The following is a 22,134-nucleotide window of genomic DNA, read 5'->3' on the forward strand; positions in this document are numbered from 1 at the left end:
CAGGGCTCACTTGAGTAGAACGTGTAGTTAGTGCCGGACTCTGCCTGCTGTGTCGTCATGTGAGTTCCCACGGCAAAGATGTAGAGATGTCCCCCCATAACTGTGCCATCTTCTCCGCAGGTCGTCACAGCCATGGGGAAAACCTGGCACCCGGAACACTTTGTTTGCACCCACTGCCAGGAGGAGATTGGGTCACGCAACTTTTTTGAACGCGATGGTCAGCCCTACTGCGAGAAGGACTATCATAATCTCTTCTCCCCTCGCTGCTACTACTGCAATGGGCCCATCCTTGACGTGAGTGCCAAAGCCCGCACGGGTGTCTGGGGGGGCCTCTCTGTTGTCCGTGCATGGGAGAGTCTGGTGCTGTACTGCCACATAGCGTTTTAAATAGAAAAGCACACATCTGTTTGTCTCTGATAACTCTTCTCTTATAGTCTTAGGACCCCTATTCTTCCTTCAATTTATTGCTGTAGGGGAAATAATTGTACACAGCCCTACTAAGTCCCTGCATCTGTAAAGGGGCCTGCAATAAAAGGGCAGGTTCTACTGAGCTTACATTTGCCCCTGTTGTAGCTCTAACAAACTCAGTATTGGGATCAGTGTATCTGCATTGTAATAAGGGTCACTTGATTTTTCCCTTATGGGATCCCATGGTAAGAGTAATTCCTTCTGAGTTTGAGTACTCCATGGGACTGTCCCCCCCACCGGGGACCTAGAGGAAGAGCAGTGTGTCTGAGCTTCGTGGGGCAAAGGCTGGAGGGTTGACTCCTCAAGATGGGGGCTTGGGTCAGCTCTTGAAGCACATTGGATTCTTGCTGCACTCAGCATGGGCATTTGAGCACTCACTGTTGGTGGTTCCTCCCAAACAGAAAGTGGTGACAGCCTTGGACAGGACATGGCACCCAGAGCACTTCTTTTGTGCGCAGTGCGGCGCTTTCTTTGGACCTGAAGGTACCATTGGTTTGTGCAGAGAGAAGAGCCATTCTGGTGAACTACGGAAGGGGCTGTGACAGGTCCTTTCCAGAGAGCAGTGGCCCCAAAGTGTTGGGTGCACCCCTCCTAGGGGTGTAATAGTGGAGTCGATTAACTGAGAAGCAAAAGCGTATAGGTTAATGCAATAGACTATACGCATTCCCCCCTACCCCTTGCCAGTACATTTTTTAGCAGGCTGGCCAGCAGCCCGGCTCAGTCGCAACTTGCACTGGGTCCAGAACCTATCCCTCTGCGGCTCTGCATTTAAAGTGTATTAGGAGCCAGGTGGGCAGGCAGCCTGGCTCAGTTCCAGGTCGTGCCAGGTCTGGGAGCTCAGTCCCCCTACCCTCCAAGACAGGGGCTGCTGTCACGTGGCAGTTCTGACTCTGTATCAGAGGCGGCAGCAGGCAGCCAGTGTGTGCAAGGAGCTGGCTTTTAAACTGGATCCCCTTGTGGACTGGCTCCCGCCTGGCACCCCAGAGGCAGCAGTACAACATGGCAGGGACTCCTTGGGAGCAGCCTTACCCCTGGGGACTATTGACTATAGTCGAGTAACCAGTAAGAATTCATGAGGTTAATCGGCTCTTCAATTAACTGATATTTAATATCCCTAGGCTCCCCCCCCCTCCCCTGCGGAGGTGCAGAGAAATGTTTGGGGAGAGTGTCAGGGCCCCGTTTAGCGGGAAGGAGGGCCACTCAATCCTGCTGTGCCCCCAGCTGTCTTCTTGGTCTCTGGCACCTGGCCTAGCTCCAGTTCTATATCCCAGCCCCAGCTGCAAGCCCAGTATGGCTATGCTGTGGGCCCAGCCATGCCTACAGCCCAGCCCTGCCCCATCCATGGCCCCCAACTGTGGCCTGGTTCCAGCTTCACTCCCGGTTCCACCATACCTCATCCATGCCTTCTCCCAGGAGCAGTGGGGGAGGGAAGGACAGCCCGGGGGGAGGCAGAGCATGAATGAAACATCTGGGGACTGTTGATACAGAGCAAATGATGTGAGGAAGGAAAGGAACTGTGGTGTTACTTAGCAGATGGGGAGCTAGCTGTCAGTGATTACTCTTTCCACATGGAGACTACAGGAGGCGTTAGGGGTGTGCCCGGTCTGGCCAGAGTAGCCACGGCTTGGCGGGCCCTGCTGGGCTGGAGCAGGCCCCTGGCCACACTGCAGCCACGCCCACTGCACCGAGGGGTTGCTCCAGCCCAGCAGGGTTAGAGTAGACCCTCATCTGCGGCACAGTGGGTCAAGTCTGGCCCCAACTTGCGGTGTGGTGGGCCCAACCCAACCCAGCTTGAGCACCCTATAGCAGTGTGGGCCCAGCCCAAGTAGCCCCCTGCCTGCAGTGGGCCCCTCTGGGATCCCAGTTAAGCATAATGTTTAACCAATTAACTGGTTAACCAGGATTTTACATCCCTCGGAGGCATAGCAGGTGTTTATCCTATTAGCAGAATAAGGGATAACTCTGTTACCCGACACAGACTGGCTGGCTGTTCTCACGAGTGAAGGTCATAAACTGACGCGCCTCTGGCTCTTTCCCCTGTGTCCTTGGCAGGATTTCATGAGAAGGATGGCAAAGCTTACTGCCGTAAGGATTACTTTGACATGTTTGCTCCGAAGTGCGGAGGCTGTGCCCGGGCCATCCTGGAAAATTACATCTCTGCCTTGAATACCCTGTGGCACCCTGAGTGCTTTGTGTGTCGGGTAAGAGAACTTGTGCTGCTCCACTGTCGCTTGACCCCTCTCCCCCTTCCCTACGTGGGTATCTGGTTGTTTTGTGTATCAGAACAAGGGGTTTGTGCCAGACCAGGACAGCCAGCCCCTCAACATATATAATGTGGCAGTAACTAAGCACCCTCTTGCTTCCCTGTCTGTTTCCTTCTCCCACCTCCCAGCCCACAGTTACTGGTTTCAGCAGCCGTTTGTGGATAGGCGCAGAATTTTTTCAGTGGCTTGTGAGCTGGGCTTTCTAAGCACATGCCTCAGTACCCTGACGCGAGGAGCCTCCTCGTATGCCCGCTCTGGAAATGTGAACTTGAGACCATATTCAGACCAATTTGGAATCTCATTAAATAGCTGTAAACTGATACTGCTGATGCATAATGAACACTAATGCTGCTGAATAAATAGTTAACAGTTTCAAAGAGCCTTGCAAATATTTACCCATCTCTCAGGAGCTGTGGCAGAATTAATGTTAGTTACATGCAGCGTTCCCTCTAAGATTTTCCATCCTTGGACAGGTTGAAATTTCTTATGTGCAACACCAATATTGAGGTAGTGTGTGGATGTGCACCCACCAGTACAAACAAAAACCTTAGATATAAATATATATTTTAAATAGTCCATAGGTATGGAAGAAAATATATTTTAAAACAAGGGATAGTTAACAAGGAGCAATGCTTATAATTATTTAATATGAAATCAAATAAAGATAAAATTAACACCTATCCTTGGCTGAAGAAGTGGCTTGTGCCCACGAAAGCTCATGATACTATGTATATATTTTTGTTAGTCTCTAAGTTGCTACAGGACCATTGTTGTCAAAGCTTTTTTAGTGACAGTCTAACTGGGCTACCCCTCTGAGACCTTGGAGTGCATGTATCATCATACTTTCTAACAGACAGATGCATGTTTCAATGAGCTTGCAAATAAGGTTTCATCCTACAAAACAGCAAGCATCACACCTAGTACTTGCTGCTTCTGACTCATAAAAGCCAGAACACTACCAGATAGCAACGATCTGGCCTTACTGCAATACAGTTTACCCTGTTTTAATTAGTAACGCGGGATTTTTTTAAAAAAAATCATTAAGATCGGAGTTTTAGGTATCAGCAACACTTAAAATCATTCTGTTAAAAGAAACGTTTTTATTCTTACCTTATGCCAGGGGTTGGCAACACCCAGCACACCACAAGTGGCACACAAGCTGATTTCCTGTGGCACGTAGGGCGGGTGCTCAGACTCGCCACTCCCCCTGGATAGCTGGGAACCCGTACTATGGCTGGAGCCCCAGCTGTGCAGGTCCAGGCTGGAGCAACAGCTCCAGCTTCCTACTGGGAGGGGGGTGCAGGGCAGGAGAGGCGCACACACGTTCCTGGGGCTGCCCCTACTTGGCCTGGGCATGCAGCTCCTGGGAGCTAAGGGGTTAACCCCCTCCCCCAGCTTTGGGAGAGAGCAGGGCTGGCCTGCTCCACGGAGCCAGGGCTGGGTGGCTGACGCACATGATACAGTGGGCTGCTCCCTGCAGGTTGTGTCAGGGTCAGGGAGCCCTTTCCCCAGTGTCCCTCTGTGCCCAGCTGGGCTGAAGCCAGCCCTGGGCAGCCTCTGCTTTCCTCCTGCTCTGCCCCCTCTCCCCCCCCCCCCCCACACACACTCATTCTCACTCTCCCTCCATGCCCCAGTTCTGCTGCTGTGCTGGTGAGTGCCCTGGGGGCACAGGGATGTGGGGACATAATGGGGGGAGGGCATGGGGTGATGCAGGGGATCAGGCTGCAGGAGCAAGATGGGAGGGGGCAGGAGTTGCACTGAGGGGGAATGGGGTGATGCAGGGGATCAGGCCGGAGAATATGGGGCTGAGGGGAGCAAGGCCGGAGCAGAAGGAAGATGTAAGGGTGGGATACAATTTTACTTTGCAGAAGCTTCACTTTCCATTTCTTGGCCTCCCTCCCCAGCTAGCTATTTGGCTGCATTCTCACTTTTTCTGCAGTACTCCCCTAAATTCACTCACACCCGTTCCTCCCCCACATGTCCTCTCCTGCCGCCAAACTCCCTTTGTCCCTTCCAGTGCCTGCCCACCTCACCCTGTCCTGCATCCCACCTCCCACTCACTGGCAGTCCTGTCCCACACACTGAACCCCTCGTTTTTATTCCCACCCCGAGAGTAAGGGGGTTCGCAAAATCTACCAACTCTGGAATCCCAGAAGAGTAATCTGGCCTGTGAGAAATCCTGAACCTCAGTCCTCCCTGTGCCTTCCCCTCATCCTCTAGGGCTAGAGTGCCAGAGTAGTGAGGTGTTTCAGTTGGGGGCCAAATCCGTGAGGGTTGGGCGTTTTGGGGGGAGTTTTTTTTGCGTCTCACTTGTGTGATCTCCAACTGATTTTTCTGTGGGTCAGTGACTCCCCCAACTCAAAAACAGTTCCTTACCCTGCCATAAATAAAGAAACCATTGAAACCTTTTGTGTTGGACGTAATATTTTACTTTATTAAAATGAAGTTTAATAAACTAACATGAGAAAATTAAATGCTTAATCTGTTTAATAATTTGAATAAAGCTGTTCTCCCCAGCCGCAGCACTAGCAAAATGGCTCAGTAGTAATTCTGTAATTAACAGTGCGTTTCCATTAGCAACCAGTAGCCCTCAGAAAGGTTTACATTGATCCAGGTGGTCCATGGGGCATGCAGTGGCTGAGCCCCTTTCCCTTTCCAGAAGAGCATCATGGCCCAGGGCAGGAGGGTTAAAGCTTGGCACGCCCCTTTGGAAAGGCTGACCCCAGCTCTAAGCCATTAACATTGGGGTGGGCAATAATTTTTGATGGGGGGGGGGGGCACTTCTAGAATGTGTTTAGTGGTCAAGGGACGCACTCTTCCATTATATTAATGGAGGAAGTGCGGGGTCTGGGATGGAGCTTAGGGTAAGGGATTGGGCTGTGGAGTCTGGGAGAGAGTTTGGATGAAGTAGGAGATTGTGACCTGGAGCAATGGACTGGGGTGAGGAGGGGGTGCAGGGCCCTGCAGGGGTTGTGAACTGAGGCAGAGGTGCAGGGTGTGTGTGTGCAGTGTCTGGGGGCTGGAGCAGGGCTGCAGAAGGTTTGGGTTACGTGGGGTAGGGATGCAGGAGGAAGGGAAAGGGTTGAGGAGGGAAGGAGCAACTCTGGTGCCAGAGAGAGGCTCTGGTTGGGAGACCTTACCTGGCTCCCAGCCAGCAGCCCAGCAGGATCTTTAGCCAGGGTCCCTGCCTTCCAGCCCCTGTATGTGCTCAGGGGAGCTGCAGGAGTCATGTTCATTGTTCTGAACTGAATGCTGTGAGCCCAGGGGGATGAGGGAGGAAGGGCACTTCACATGTATCAACAGGTGTGTTGTAAGCAAAACTCGTGAAGTCATTCTGCCGCTCTACTCTGCACTAGTTAGGCCTCAGCTGGAGTACTGTGTCCAGTTCTGGGCGCCACATTTCAAGAAAGATGTGGAGAAATTGGAAAGGGTGCAGAGAAGAGCGACAAGAATGATTAAAGGTTTAGAGAACATGACCTATGAAGCCAGGCTTCATGAACTGGGCTTGTTTAGTTTGGAAAAAAGAAGATTAAGGGGGGACATGATAGCGGTTTTCAAATATCTAAAAGGGTGTCACGAGGAAGGAGAAAATTTGTTCCTCTTGGTTTCTGAGGACAGGACAAGGAGTAATGGGCTTAAAGTGCAGCAGGGGAGGTTTAGATTGGACATTAGGAAAAAATTCCTAACTGTCAGGGTGGTCAAATATTGGAATAAATTGCCAAGGGAGGTGGTGGAATCTCCCTCTCTGGAGATATTTAAGAACAGGTTAGATAGACATCTGTCAGGGATGGTGTAGACGGAGCTTGATCCTGCCTTGAGGGCAGGGGGCTGGACTCGATGACCTCTCGAGGTCCCTTCCAGTCCTATTATTCTATGATTCTATGATTCTATGCTACCTGTCTTGCAAACAGGCAGCTGCTATTGGTCGAAACTAGCCAATGGAAGCTACTGAGGGTAGGGACAGCATGAAAAGCCTTTGTTCCCCCCCTCTCTCTTTCCCTCCAGGCTTTCAGTGTTCAGAAACACATATGTGGCCCTGCAGCCGGCTTCACTGAGTGCCGGGCAGGAGCAGGGTAGGCAGGGAGCCCCCAACTGGGGTTCTCGTGGCCGAATCCAGCCCACAGATCATCTTTTGCCCAGCCCTGGAGTAGAGGCTGGAGCCAGCTTCTCCATTTATAGCAAGCAGTGACTGCTGCTGCTTCTATTTCTCCAAGAAGGCGAGTGCCCTACCCCCTCAGCGGATTAGCTGAGCTCCCTGCCTATGCGGGGAGCTCTGACCCTCTTGCAGGGCTCAGAAAAGGGCTGTGTGCCCGCACAGGTGTAGAGCTTAGGAAACCGTGGTCACGTATTACTGAGGCAGAGTACAGAATGAGGTTCAGAATCCATGAGTTCCTGTTTCAAATGCTGTACTCGGACCACTAGTCTGCATGTCTCTGCTGTAGAACAGCCAGCGTTAAAGGAATTGGTGGAAGCTGCCCATCTGAAACTCTCCATTGCTTGAAGACCCCTGTGAATAGAAATTCTAATAGTCTCCTGCAGACAGTTGACAAGCTCTGCTCCTGCCTGGACTTGGATTCAGGCTTTTCTTGTGCTCGGGAGATATTGCCTAGTATTTGTCATGCTGCTGCCTGTTAGACGGGCCACCAGCTTTTACTTTCCAGGACCCAAGGTCGGAGTGTTTCTGTTTTATTTGGATATAAGCTTTCAGATGCATGGAGTGGGAGTCACAGAGGTTTGGATACATATACGTACTAGCACAGTAGTTCCCCACCTGTGGCCAGTGGACCCTTCATGGTCCGCAAAGGTACTGCAGGGGGTCTGTGGAAAATTTAAAAATAAGGATTTTGGGCCCGACCTTTACTTTTCCTTCATTTTTCTTTCCTTTTCTTTTTTTTCCTCCCCCAGGGTGTGGGGGAGTCAGTGGAATTTTAATAGATTGAAAAAGGATCTGTATGCTTAAATGTTGGGAACCAATGTACTATCATATCGAAAGAAGGGAGTTGCTTATCAAGTGTAGAGCCAGTGTTAACGAGGCCAGTTCATTGGTGGGAGGAGGGGATGTTCTCACTCCCAACACTTGATCGGAAGGTGTGAATACCAAAATAGAGAAATTTGCCTTTGTAGTGAGGCAACCATTCTAAGCCCTTATTCCTAATTTGATCATGTTAAATGTGCAAATTAATTGCAGCTCTCCTGTTTCTCTTTGTAATCTGGTTTTGAAGGGTTTTTTTGTAAAAGGATCACTACTTGTAAATCTGTTACTGAGTGTCCGGGAGGTTAAAATATTCTCCTACTTGTTTTTGTATGTTGCCTTTCTTGACATCTGATTTAGGGATGTGAAAGTTTAACCGGGGCAGTTTGTGTCCTCATGGAGCCCAAGGGCCCTTCAGGCAGGGGCTGATCTAGCATCCGGAGCAGCCTCTGTCAACGGGAGCCAGCGGAAGCCCCAGCCCCAAAGGGCTGGGAGCCGACAAAGCCAGTTCCAGTGCAGGTGCTGAGAGCTGGGAGCCAGCAGCAGCCCCAGTCCTAGCATGGGGCTGTAGCTGCTCCTCCGGTCCAGATCCTGCTTTAGTCAGTTAACCAGTTAAATGTTAGGACAACCTGATGTTTTACCAGTTATCTGATTAACTGGGATGTTACATCCCTAGTTTGATCTGTGTCCATTTATCCTTTAATGCAGAAACGGTTCAGTTTGATCAATATACATGACAAAAGGACATTGCTGGCACTTGATGGCTTTTATCGCATTAGTAGATGTGCAAATAAATGAGCCCCTGATTTTGTAGCTGATTTGTTTGGGTCCTGTGTTGGTGTCGTTTGTTTAGATATGTGGACAGAGTTGGCAAAGGGTTTGTTGCAGGGATAGGTCCTGGGTAAATGTTCTGTAGTATGGTGTGTGGCTACTGATGAGTATTTGCAGGGCATTAGCTGTGGGCTGTAGGTGATTAGCCAGTGGTGTTCTGTTGTTTTCCTCGTTGGGTCTGTCCTGTAGTAGGTGACTTCTAGGTACACATTTAGCTTTGTCAGCCTGTTTGCTCACTTCTCCCAGTGGGTATTTTAGTTTTAAGAATGCTTGATAAGGATCTTGTAGGCGTTTGCCTTTGACTGAGGGGTTGGAGCAGATGCCGTTGTATTTTAGGACATGCCTGTAGAATGAACAGTGTGATGTGTCCTAGGAGGAAGCTACAGATGTGTAGGTAAGAATAGCAGTCAGTAGGTTTCCTATATAAAGTGGAGTTTGTGACCATTTATTTGTACTGTACTGTAGTGTCCAGAAAGTGGATCTCTTATGTGGACAAGTCCAGGCTGAGATTGATGGTGGCGTGAACATTGTTGAAATGCCAGTAGAATTTTTCAAGGGCCTCCTTCCCATGGGTCCATATGGTGATGATATCACCAGTGTAGTGTCAGCAGAGGAAGGGTGCTAGAGGACGAGAGCTGAGGAAGCTTTGTTCTAGGTCAGCCACAAAAATATTGGCATACTGTGGGGCCATACAGATACCCATAGCTGTGGCACTAACTTGAAGGTATAAATTAACCCCAAATCTGAAATGGTTGTAGGTGAAGACAAAGTCACTGTGTACCTGACAGTGGAATACTGGTGTAGAGAGCTTCTACATCCATGGTGGCCAGAATGGTGTTTTCAGGAATACCACCAAAGCATTGTGGTTACCTCAGGAATTCAGTGGTATCTCAAAGTTAGCTAGGAGTAGAGTATTGTCTGAGGAGAGTCCACATAGCTGGACAACCCTGTTGTAAGATTGCCAGTGCTGGAGGTGATGGGCATTCAGGATTTCCTAGTTTATCGATCTTGGGTAGCTGATAGAATACCCCAGTCGTGGCTCTTGGGGGTTGTCTATGTAGATTTGGTCCCATGCTGTTGCAGGGAATTTTTTGAGCAGATAATGTCATTTCTTTTGTTCCTCAGTGGGATCAGAGGAAAGAAGCCTGTGGAATGTAGTCTGGCAGCTTACTGTGCCTAATCTGTCCTGTTCATGACGACTGCAGCATCCCCTTTGCCAGCCTCTTTGATTACAATGTCAGAGTTGTTTTTGAGGCTGTGGATAACATTGCACTCTGCGCAGCTGAGGTTATGGGGCATGTGATATTGTTTTGTTCACAATTTCAGCCTGTGCACATCTCTAGAAGCACTCTGTGTAGAAGTCCAGACAGTTATTTCAACCCATCAGGAGGAGTCCACACGGAATTCTTCTTGTAGTGTTGGTAGGAGGGTCAGTGCAATGCACTGTTCAGTGGTGTGTGAGAAATTTTCCTTGAGTCAGAGATGGCTCAAATAGGCTTCCAGATCACCACAGTGGGAGGGATTGGTCAGAAGGAGAGTCCCTGAGATAGGACAGACTCTTCTGCTGGGTTAAGTGTGTAGTTGTGTAGATTAACAATGTTGTTAGGTGAATTAGGGATACCTTTGTTGTAGCTCCCTGTGATCTGTAGGTGTTTAGATAGTTTCCTGTCCCATTTCTTCTGTAGAGAAGTGAAGTGTGTTGTAAATGGCTTGTCTTGTTTTTTGTAAAGTCAAGCCACATGGAAATTTGTGTGGAAGGTTGGTTTTTTTTTAATGAGAGTCTCCAGTTTTGAGAGCTCATTCTTGATCTCTTGTTTGCTGTATAGGATGTTGATTAGGCAGTTCCTCAGTTTCTTTGAGAGTGCAGCGCAATCTCTTGCTACAGATTGTGTAATATGTTGATTGTAATGGATTTTTTGGCTTCTGTCAATTGGGTATGATATCCATCTGTTTGCACTTGGAGAGGAAGATGCTTGTATCTCTGCAAGTTCCTTCATGAAGTACACACCACATAATCCATTGTCTCCTGCCAAGCCCTAAGGTGCAACTGCATCTGCTCCAACCCCTTAGTCAGAGACAAACACCTACAAGATCCTTATCAAACATTCTTAAAACTAAAATACTCACCGGGTGAAGTGAGCAGACAGACTGACAAAGTTAGATGTGTACCTAGAAGTCACCTACTACAGGACAGAACCAACAAGGAAAATAACAGAGAGGAGGAGAGTTAGTAATCTCAGCCTCAGGATCCCTGGATCTTTCAGTGCTGCAGGCAAATGAAGTTCCTTGCCATTCACAGTGTGTGAACATGCTTGGATATGCACTTTAGTCTGGCTGACTCTCACGGATGCCTTCACGCATAGCTCAGATTGCATTTGCCTGTGACTAGGTAGCTGTCCAACCATGTGTGCAGATGCAGTAGTGTCATGTCCCTTGGGGAGGAAAGATGGTCTGGAAGCTAAACTACAACACTTGGGACATCTGACTTCTGTTCATGACTTTGCTGCTGACTCATTGTATGACCCAGGGCAAGTCCTTAGTGCTGTAGTGTAGACAGACCCTAATTCGAACTAACTTAATTCGAATTAGTTAACTCAGATAATTCAAATTAGTGCATCTAGACCTAAAAACTAATTCGAATTAGCATGTCCACATTGAGTGGACCCTGAACCGAAGTTAAGACTGGCCAGAACCAGTGCTGTCAGGGCATCAGGTTATGACTTAGAGTGTGGAGCTGCTGCCTCAGGCTAGCCAAGGGCTGTGCTTAAAGGGTCCCTATCCCCACCCGGACAGACAGTTCTCAGGGTTCCCCACTTGCTTGTCTACCTCGATGAGGGACAGCAAAGCAGTCCTGGCTTAGAGTGCCCTGAGTGCCCACACTCGGCACATCACAGCACTCAGCCATCAGCCCGGCTGCATTGGCCGCAGGCTGCCATCCGGGGGGGGTCAATCAGAGGGTTGTCAGGATCCAGGAGGCCCTGCAGGAGAGCTTCCACCCTGAGGAGCCCACAGAGCCACCCCCGTCCTCCTCATTGGGGGCTCGTGCCCCATTCCTCCCTCACTTCCTTCCACTTACCCCTCCCTAGCCCCCCTTCCTGATGTAAAAAGTAAAGGACAAGTGTGTTCAAAAATAGAAACTCTCTTTATTTAACAAAACTGGGGGGGGGGGGGGATTAACCTCTGGGGAGACTGGGAATAGGAGGTGAGAGAGAGGGTGGAAGGGGGAGGGGGAAACCTGGGAGGAGGGAGCTGGAAGGGGAAAGCCAGGGGAAGGAGGAGGAGGGGAAGCATAAAACTATGGTACGCCATATCTTTAGTACTGTGTACAGATGTGGTCTCCTCACCTCAAAAAGATATTTTGGCCTGGGAAAGGATTCAGAAAAGGGCAACTAAAATGATTAGGGGTTTGGAACAGGTCCCATATGAAGAGAGGTTAAAGAGACTGGGACTTTTCAGCTTAGAAAAGAGGAGACTGAGGGGGGATAGGATAGAGGTCTATAAAAGCATGAGTGGGGTGGAGAGGGCGAATAAAGAAAAGTTCTTCATTAGTTCCCATAATAGAAGGACTAGAGGACACCAAATGAAATGAATAAACAGCAGGTTTAAAACTAATACGCGAAAGTTCTTCGCACAGCACTTAGTCAACCTGTGGAACTCCTTGCCACAGGAGGCTGTTAAGGCTAGAACTATAACAGAGTTTAAAGAGAAGTTAGATAAATTCATGGAGGTTGGGTCCATGGAGTGCTATTAGCCAGGGGGTAGGAACGGTGTCCCTGGTCTCTGTTTGTAGAAGGCTGGAGATGGATGGCATGAGACAAATGGCTTCGTCATTGTCTTTGGTCCATCCCCTCCAGGGTAGCTGGTGTTGGCCACTGTTGGTAGACAGGATACTGGGCTAGATGGACCTTTGGTCTGACCCAGTACGGCCATTCTTATGTTCTAAGCTCAGGGCTCAGAGTCGGGGGTCTCACTGGACCAACTTGATTTTCATGCAAACCTGCTCCTGGGTTCACATGTGGCCTTTGGTGGCCAGGCTGGCAGCTATCCTGCCTTAGACGACCGCATTCCTGTGCCTAGTGAGGAGGTCGTGGACGTTGGAAGCCTCCCCCCAAACCTCGATGAGGTCCACGATCTCCGTACTGCACCAGGCGGGCGCCCGCCTCTTGCGGCCCCAGGCAGGCTCCTGGGAGCTGCCAGCCTGGTCCCGGGAAGAGGCGGAGGGCTGGGTGGCAGTGGGTGGCTGGCTCAAGCCGTGCCAGGTGCAGGGTCTGCTGGCTGGGTCCTGGCAGGCTTGCAACTGGCACGAGCACTGTAGCCAGACCGTGCCCCTTTAAGGGCTCCTGGGCCGGGAGGGGGGCAGAAGAGTTTCCCCGGTGGTGCCCAGAGTGGCCACCAGGGCAAACTGGGAAGGGCTAGCCTCCCACTAGTTCGAATTAAGTGGCTACACAGCCCTTAATTCGAACTACTTAGTTCAAACTAGGCATTAGTCCTCGTACAGTGAGGTTTACCTAGTTCGAATTAAGTGCTCCGCTAGTTTGAATTAAGTTCGAACTGGTGGTTTGTATGTATCGACGCTATGAAAGTTAATTTGAACTAACGGTTGTTAGACATACCTTTAATGACTCTCATTCCTCCTTACTTCCTAAAACTATAGGGGAAGTATATGCTAGAGATGTAAGCGACTAGTTGACTACCCCATAAGCATTTGCTTATCAGGTAATTGAGTAGGAAATTAACTTGTTGCTTCCTCTACCGTTCCCTCCCCCTTGCTGTCTCTATCAGAGGGAGACAGCAAGGGGAGAATATGAGCTGGTGCTGAGGAGAGCCAGCTTAAAAGCAGGTTTCCCCCTCCCAGGACTGTCTCTATGGGAGTTAGGGGAGGCAGAGGGCAGTGGGGATTGAGACAGTCTCACTTGCACTGGTCCCACTGCTGCTCCTCTCCCTTTGGGCTGTATAAGAGCCACCCGCGGCTCCTGTACACTTCAAAGGGAGAGACCCAGCGGGTTCCTTTGTATGTTTCAAAGGGAGAGACTCAGCGGGTTCCTTTGTATGTTTCAAAGGGAGAGACTCAGCGGGTTCCCTTGTATGTTTCAAAGGGAGAGAGGCAGCAGGATAGCAAGCATCCCCTTATGGACTAATCAAGTAGTCAACGGAAATTCCATTGACTGCTCAATTAGCTGATTAATTGAAATTTAACATCCCTAGTACCTCCCTGAATGTCTGAGAGACAGTGATAACCATTGTGGGGAGATGGGTACCTATTAGCATCTAAAAATTGATCTCTAACAGCTTCGCTTCATAGCCATTAAAGAACCAGTGTCACTTTCATAAGGGTATGGACTTGTCCCCCAGGGTCCTTGGCCAAAATTCCCTCCCTCCCCGATGGTCTCCCATGGCTGTTACCCTCTTCAGTTGTGAAATGACTCTTGCATGTGTGTAGTTTGGTGATGCATCAAGGAGGGTGCTGTACTCCGGGAGCGTGAAGAATATATGCCATTCTAAAAGGGTAATTAAAAAAACCCACCTGGTTGTCACCTTCTTTCCATTGATACTGCTAAAGAAACAAAACCAAACAAGCTAAATCACCTGGCTGAGCTGGGGTGGGGGCTATAAAAGCGGCTATGGTGGCAGCTGCCTGTGCAGAAGGTGTTGTCCTCTCCCCCCTCTCTGCTTATTGGAGAGGCTCTGGTGGTGTTTACTGAGTTTTCAGTAATTTTAGTCTTGGGTTTGGCTTTTCAATGTGTTGATAAAGTCAGCCTGGAGAAAAGGGGCATGAACTAGAGTTGAGGGATTTATTTTCCCTCTCAGTTGTTGTATCTGCCCTGCTTATGCTCAGTAACCCATTTCTCTGCTCAGTCTTTGCAGCTGTCCTGCAGTCCTCGTCCTCTTCCTGCTGGATGAAAGCAATTGCCCTTCCCCACTTCCTGCAGCAGGCAACTCGGGGCATGTGCAAACGCACAGATTGTTGAGTTGCCTGTGTCCTCACCTTGCCCTATCAATCTCTTCTTTTTTGTTTCCTCCTGCTGCAGGAATGTTTCACGCCATTCATCAACGGCAGCTTCTTTGAGCATGATGGGCAGCCCTACTGCGAGGTGCATTATCATGAACGCCGTGGCTCACTGTGTTCCGGCTGCCAGAAACCCATCACGGGACGCTGCATCACTGCGATGGCTAAGAAATTTCACCCAGAACACTTTGTCTGTGCCTTCTGCCTCAAGCAGCTTAACAAAGGAACCTTCAAGGAACAGAATGACAAGCCCTACTGTCAGAACTGCTTCCTCAAACTCTTCTGCTAGACCTATCGTCAAGCATCCTTCTGCCACCTCACTAGGCAGCCCAGTCTCTCTGAGCATTACTGTGATTTAAAACCTTACCGGGGCTTTGGGGAGTGGGGAGGGGGAAGGGGAAGAGTGTGAGGAACTCACTGCTGCTCCAGCGAGAACAGTGGATCCAGGGAGATAAAATGGACCATTAAACTGGAAATGCCCATACTGTGTTTCAGTGGGGAGCCGTTGGGCTCCATCGTTAAAGTGTTGGATGACTTTCGGCAGCCACGAGGAGCCTGAGGCTCTATCAAGGAGACTCCTTTCTCAAGGGGGGGGCTGGATAAAGTCTGTCTAGTTCAGTGTTGCCATTTCTCCTTGAGCCAAGGTGACACTTCCAAACAAAATGTATCTCCTCTCTCACTGGGGCACTTAAGTGCTGTGTGACCCATACTGTGACCTCTGTATTGCCCTGGCTGGGTGTGGTCAAGTCCTGGGGCATGCAGGATTTAGTAAGATTACAGCAGCAGCCCCAGAAGCTGTAAAGACCCTGCAGTAGAATCTTTCCAGTCCAGTAACACTGCAGGGAATTGATGCCACTTATTTTTTAGAAAGGGGGAGTATAAAAACACTGTTTTTCTAGTTTGTAATTTTCTCTCTCCCTCTTCCACATACTGGGGCAGTAGTAGAGGGGGGAGGGTGAGAAGAAAACCCTCTCCCTCCTTGATGGAGTGTCCCATTTTCTTCTGGACACCCCCAACCCTTCAGTAGTGGTTAGTGCAAATACTCCTAATTGTGCTGCTTCCAAGAGACAGGAGGAGGCTGGCACCAACTAATTTTAAAAGAAAATACAGAGAAGTGTGAGGGCCTATCCCTCCCCTCTGAGCGAATGTGATTTATGCTGTTTCTATGGCCTGCATTTTACTAAAAGAAGGGCCTGAAAACCCTCTCTTGGATTTTTTTTAAAGCAAGACAAAATTAATGTTAGATTTTTTTATTCCTTGTTCTTTTTCATCTCTGCTTCTTGCTAATCAGGCCTGCATTTGCCTCCTCTTTGATACTGTCTTGTTCCTTGCTCTTGATAAACATGTTCTGCTGAGAGTCTCTAGAGCAATAAACTTTTATATTGATTGTTACTGGTCTAACAAGTTCCTGGGATCTGATGTGTGTGCCACTTGGAGTTTTGCTATCAACTGAATACTGTATGCTTTGATAAAAACTGTGGATTTCTACACTGAGGTTTGAATTCATAACTAATTTACTTTTAATCCTCTTATACTTAAATTGGTTTTGAAGTGATTTTAAGAAAGCTACTTTTATATCTCAAACTGTACCAGTTGTGCTGGGTACTGTATCTGTAACCTCAATGCTTGGGTTTAACAAACTATTAACATTAAGTATTTTCTTTTTATTGGGGGTTGGGAGGGCTCTGGGTTTTGCAGGGGAAGGGAATGTGTCTTGTATTTTTTTTCTAGCACAAGCAAGTGACCTGTGAATAGCTCTTTTAATTTTCACAGATCACCTGGAAAGTTTATTTTGTAATCTGTAAACTGCTGTATTTGACTTACCTGCCTTTCTCCTGAAACCCAACTTCCAGGGTATTAAATGAGTCTTAATTCAGTGCTGCATGCTGCAAAGATGGAGAACTTAGAGTCCGCCCTAATAGTTTTATTCCTCTTCAGCCATCAGAAATGATGGTACAGGGAATCCTCCCTTTAGGTGGGAAAGATGCTTTTAGGTCTAAAGACAAAAACGGGGAGTCAGGAGATCTGGAATCTATTCCTGATTCTGCCCTCAACTTGTTGTGTAACCTTGGGCCAATCACTTAACCACTCTGTGCTTCGGTTTTCCCATCTGTAAATGAAGTACTATACCCACCTTGTGGAATTTTGAGGTTTAGTTTTATTGTCAAAGGCACGTTAAGATTTTCAGACGGTGGGTGCTATAGAAGGGTAAAGGATTGTGTTAGAAACTACCGTACAGTGTTCTGTAGTAATGGCCAAAGTGGTGCAGGAAGGAAGAGGGTTTTAAAATGACTCTAGAATACTATAGACCTTTGATTAATAAGGCATATAACATTAGGGTGGTTACAGTGTTCAGACTGGAAAAAGGCTTAGGGAGTTCTGGGATTAACTGTGTATGAAATAAACCCTCACTTTAACAGAGGGATCCTAGCTTATGAGTTTAAGTAACCTTGTCTCAATGCTTCACCGCTTGAATAAGTGGAACTGTTTTCACTGGTTTCCCATACAAATGAGCCTCAGTCTGTGGTTGTGGGATTTGTGGAACAAGTGGTAGAACTAAAAGCTACTCCAGCCAGGTTGAGCATTGCTTTTGGAAGGTTCACAAGGCAAGAAAGTGGCTAAATTGTCTCTTTGGATTTGAAATTAGTTTGATTTAAAAATGAGATTTCTGAGCTTCCTGCTGATACTGATGTTCTGACCCCAATGGCTGGGAGAATGGTCATGTCCAATGTATAGGACTTGGAGTAGCTCTGCCACCACATATCTGAATGATACTGAATGAGTTTATTACCTTCTGTGCCTCGGTTTTCTTATCTGTAAAATGGGGATAATATTTAACCTACCTCACTGGGGTGTTGAAGCTTAATTCACTGATATTTCTAAAGGGCTTTGAGATCCTTGGAGGGAAGGTGCTATAGAAGGGAGAAATTTTGTTAACAGTATCTCCATGTCAGTGCAAAACAGTTTCATCCCCTTTCAATAATGGTTTAATAGTCTCCAGGACCATTACTGCCTTAGCAAAACGTTGAGAGCTTTCCTGATAAATTGGGATTTGAACTGGTTTGTCTTTCCACATTGGAGATAGGCCCTATGCTCATTGCTGCCTCCAAATGTTACTTTCCCTCCAGGTGGCTGCTGCCAGCAGGAGGGTCAGAAATACCCATTTTAAATTTCATAATTCCACATACAGTTTAGATTTGAACATTTGAGATGCCGTACAGAGCAAACTGAGGAAAGGGATGTGCTAAGATTGCCCTGAGTGATTAGCGAGCATACTTCATAGATACTGATGGTGCTAACGTGCAGACCAGTGAGTTGTACCACTGGGCTGCTACAGGTACTGGGACACGTTCAGGTGAGGCTAGGGGTGGGGTTAGTTGAGAATGTCTCTTTGGAAGGCTGAGACATAGTGCTCAAACTTGACACAGGAAGCAGGTGTGTACAACACACAACCTGTGTGGAGCTAAAGGATTGTGGGTGTAGAGGCCTGGCAGTTGCCCATTCAGAAGCAAATTAAGCTCTACACACACCACTGTTTCTTAGAAAGGTTTTTTGTTAGGGTTACTGTAATGTTGTCTTTAAAGGCCTCAGTGCTCTGTTTACAATGATCTCCTAATCTGATGAACTCATGCAGTGCAATCAAAGAGCTATCAGATGAGGTGGGTCTCAATCAAATCACGCCTCAAATAGCTTGGGGGGGGTTCCCCTCTGGGTCGACAGTCATTACATTTGTTTTCTTTTGTAAACTTGTAACTCTGCTTTTTCCATTTAAAATTCCTGTGATTATGCTAATAAAATTTTACCATTATTTTCATTTGGCTTGATTCCAGTCATTTCTAATCTCAAAGCTTTGGGAACTGGTTCAGAGCAGCTATCATCCGTACCTCCTCTTGCCTTCCACAATGGAGAAATCAAACCCCCTCGCCCTCCCCAGCAAGAGCTAAGGAGAATGAACATTTATTAGTTCAATTTTCTGATTTAACCTGGACAGAGCCAAAGTGCAAATCCAGCCTGGCGGGGGGGCCAAAACAGGAATGGTCATTTGTGCAGTAAGCACATGAGTCCTGACACACTCACTTCATACATCTCAGCCCCCTGCCTCGGCACAATATGCTGGCATTGCCGCCCCTTGTACAATGCAATAACTGCCTGCATTCTGGGTCGGGGAAGGGTGCTAATTACAGGTTGAACCTCTGATCCTGCTGCTGCATCAGAGAGCCCCTGGCTGAGAGTCTGGTGGCCAGGACTGGGATGGGGGGGCCCCACCCTGAAGCTGGCAACAGTATCAGCCTGGGGGCAGCATTGCAGCCTGGCCAGGGACACAGCTCAGCAGCTGGACCTAGCCCCAGGAGTGCAGCTCTGCCAAGAGCAGCTGGCGCTAGATCCAGCAGTGCAGGCTGGCTGGGGCTGGGAACAGGGAGCCAGGTGGCTGTGCTGATGGTCAGGAGGGGGGCCAAGCCGTAAGTGGAGCTGGATGGGGGCGTGGAGCTTGGAGAGGAGCCTGGCTCGGTCAGCTGATGGACCCCAGAAGTGCATCTAGAGAGGGGATGGAATTTGACCTCCTCTGGTCCAGCAAACTCCCTTGTTTGGGACCAGGGAGGTCCAACCTGTACCCTGAGATTCTTCTCCGCCACTACATGGAAACCTTACTGACAGCTGCTAGAAATCATAATGTGCATTTGAAACCACTGGGCTGCATAATAACCCTCCTGATGTACCTCGGTGCTAAGAGTTTGTAATCACATCTACTGATTATTTCAAATAATGCTATGGATGTGAGGGTGTTTGCAGTAGTAGCAATAAAGCCCCTCTCCCCCCACTTGCCTGAACGGAAAATGTCATCCCTTTCCTAAAAAGATCACAACCTAAAGGGACTGGCACAGCCCAGTAATACGAGAAGACAATACTAGAGCATGTCTATATGGGATTTGGATCTTCTTCACAAGGAATGATCACCAAGAAGCAAATGAAAGCAAGGCTTTGAGCACAACCCAAGTCCTGTGCACAATAATGCAGTAAACTTGAAGTCAGTGGAAAGCTGCTGTTAATTAAGAAAAAAGTCTGTACTCTTCATAGAGATGGGAGTTAACTCTCCGTTTGCACTTGGAGAAACTGTTACGATTGCTACTTCAGGTTTCTGAAGAAAATGAAGTGGCTTTTATAGATCTGAGACCTAAACTGATTTATTAAAATCCCCCAATCCAGCACGATAGCATACAGGCAGTATCTGGATCAGCAGGCGGCAATGCAAATGCAGGAATGTCTAATTAAAATTCTCCCAAGCTGGCTAATCCTAAACTCTTGACGTTATCTGTGTGCTGTGCACATGTCTACATGAATGTCAAAAGGAATGCAGTGTTAAGGTCCCTGATTTAGACTTTACAGTCACAAAATGGAGAAGTTAAAGATTCTTCTTGTACCATTAACTGATCCTGTTAAGCACACACAATATTTTCCAGTTTTTTTTCTTGTTAAACGTGTTGCTGAATCATTGCCTATTTTGGTTTAGTACATACAGAGCCCCAACCAACCCCCTAGATCCTGTTTGTCTGGCTCTGAGCAGCTCCTTAAAAAAACAGTTTGGGGAAAAACTAAAATGTTACTTTCCCCAGTTTTTGCTTTTGTACTTTCTATTCATAGAGATGGTTGCAAACTCCCTCAGTCTGCTCTAAGTGGCAGCCTTTCTGAGCAGAAATAATGGGCATTGTTCAGTCTTCACATTCCATTCCGTCCTCCGCCTCTCTGCTCAGGCCGGGCTAGTTCATAGTGCCAGTTGGAACATGTTGACCTCTGAGCATGCTGACAGCTGGTGACCAGAAGTTCCATTCAGTGCTATGAAGTCATTCCGCCAGCCCCAAGTCAGCCAGCCGATGGCAGAGACTTTCAGGGGTTAATGACAATTGCAAGTGGTTTTATGCTGACGCTTTCTCCTTTCTTCACTTGCTGCACCCTACGTTCCAGCGTAATTCTCCCCCATTAACACAGGACCACAGAGTGCAGCACCCTGCCATGATGGTGCTGGTGGTGAGGTCATTGGCTACCATATTGACTATTTATAGAACTCCCCAAGCGAGAAAACTGGGCCTTGTGTGCCTTCCACTCTTGCTATGAGTGGGGGAGGTGCAGCAATTAGCCTTTAATGTTAGGTGAGGTCTTCCAGAAAGCTGAGAGGCTCCAAGCTCTCTCTCCTGCTCTTTGGGCGGAAGGGTTGGGGTTCCTGCTAGTGGTGCTCGAGTGATTGGACCTGCATGCTTTGCCAATACCCTCTGCCTTGAGTTAGTTTACATGAAGAATCTGAACTCTGGCAGGGTATGCCCCATACATTAGGTATTGGAGGAAGAGTCCTGGGGTGTTTTTGCTGGGATATGAGCAGTAACTTTCTCTACATGCTGCACACTAATCACAATAAAAGGGCATTATTTACTGAACTCCGCTGCTTAACACTGCCTGGACTGAGATTTCTCATGCGAAGTCTGGCAAACAGTCTAGTTTCACCCCCATTTAACCCCAGCAACAACCTGCTCCAGGCACTTAGGGTAGGTCTACACAGCAACGTTGTTTTGGAATAACGGTCGTTATTTCAAAATAATAAAGCGAGCGTCTACACGGCAAGTGAGTTATTTCAACATTATTTCTAAACGACAGGCGGCTTCTTTCAGCGTTGGTAAACCTCATTCTGCGAGGAATAACGCCTCAATGGAAATAGCTATTTTGAAGAAGGGGTGTGTAGTCAGGACAGCTGCAGTTATTTCAAAAGAAGGGGCCTCCAGCCCTTCCCAAGGTCTCCTGCTGGCCGCTCTGTCTCCACTCAGCCAAACTCTAGTGCCTCCTTCCACTGGAGCCATTAAAACTGCAGCTTCAGGGGAAAGGGCTTGTGGCAGACAAGAGGCCCTGAGAGCCCTGAGCCACTCAGCTGCTGCCATTGCCTCAATGGTTAGAAAAATGAGCCAGTCTCCTGCTCCCAGCCAGCCCTCCACAGCTCCCAGGGAGTACGCCAGCACCCCCTGGAGCCTGCATAGGCCTGACGGAGGCACACGCCTCCCTAGTCTGGTGCAGAGATCCTGGATCTCATTGAGGTCTGGGGCAAGGAGGCAAACCTCCAGGATCCCCGTACCAAACCCAGGAATGCAGATGTCTATGCTGGATGGCTGAGCCCCTGGCCAACGAAGGCACAAGTGCACCCAGGAGCAGGTGCGGATGAAAGTGAAGGAGCTCCACCAGGCATACACCAGGGCCTGAGAGCGCAGCTTCCGCTCCAGGGCAGACCCCCACACCTGCCCTTTCTTCAGGAGCTGGACTGCATCCTAGGGGGCGGCGCAGTCCCCCACATAGCGGACTCAGGATGGTTGCCCTCCCAGGGGAAGGAAGAAGAGGAGCCGGATGAGATGAGCTCTGTCACCCTTTTGACTCACGGCCACTGTACACACAGGCTGCAGGAGGTGGGAGGTGAGGAACTGGGCACACTCCTGACTTGGCCTGTGCACATGAGAGCATGTGGGTGCAGGTGGCACGACACTCCAGGGCGCACAGCCCCAGAAGGCTGCACCAGAGGACCCCTCCCCACAGGGTGTCTGGAGAGGCCTGCCATACTC

At 48.6% G+C, this 22,134-nt stretch overlaps 1 protein-coding gene across 4 annotated transcripts in view; it reads left to right on the forward strand.

Annotated features, from left to right (window-relative positions):
* PXN (paxillin) overlaps nt 1–18,356 on the forward strand; it is a 93,939-nt gene extending 75,583 nt beyond the window's left edge. For 3 of the 4 annotated variants that reach the window (XM_075898105.2, XM_075898106.2, XM_075898109.2), the window contains 4 exons: nt 121–294; nt 870–951; nt 2,521–2,669; nt 14,565–18,356. In XM_075898105.2, coding sequence (XP_075754220.2) covers nt 121–294; nt 870–951; nt 2,521–2,669; nt 14,565–14,831 — 672 coding nt within the window. In that variant the 3' untranslated portion in view covers nt 14,832–18,356. Of the gene's footprint in view, nt 1–120; nt 295–869; nt 952–2,520; nt 2,670–14,564 lie in introns of those variants that run through there. The other variant, XM_075898107.2, reaches the window with a different exon arrangement.
* The last annotated feature ends 3,778 nt before the right edge of the window (nt 18,357–22,134 follow it).

This window comes from Pelodiscus sinensis, chromosome Z (assembly GCF_052426305.1).
Source record: "Pelodiscus sinensis isolate ZL-2025 chromosome Z, ASM5242630v1, whole genome shotgun sequence".
NCBI lineage: Eukaryota > Metazoa > Chordata > Testudines > Trionychidae > Pelodiscus > Pelodiscus sinensis.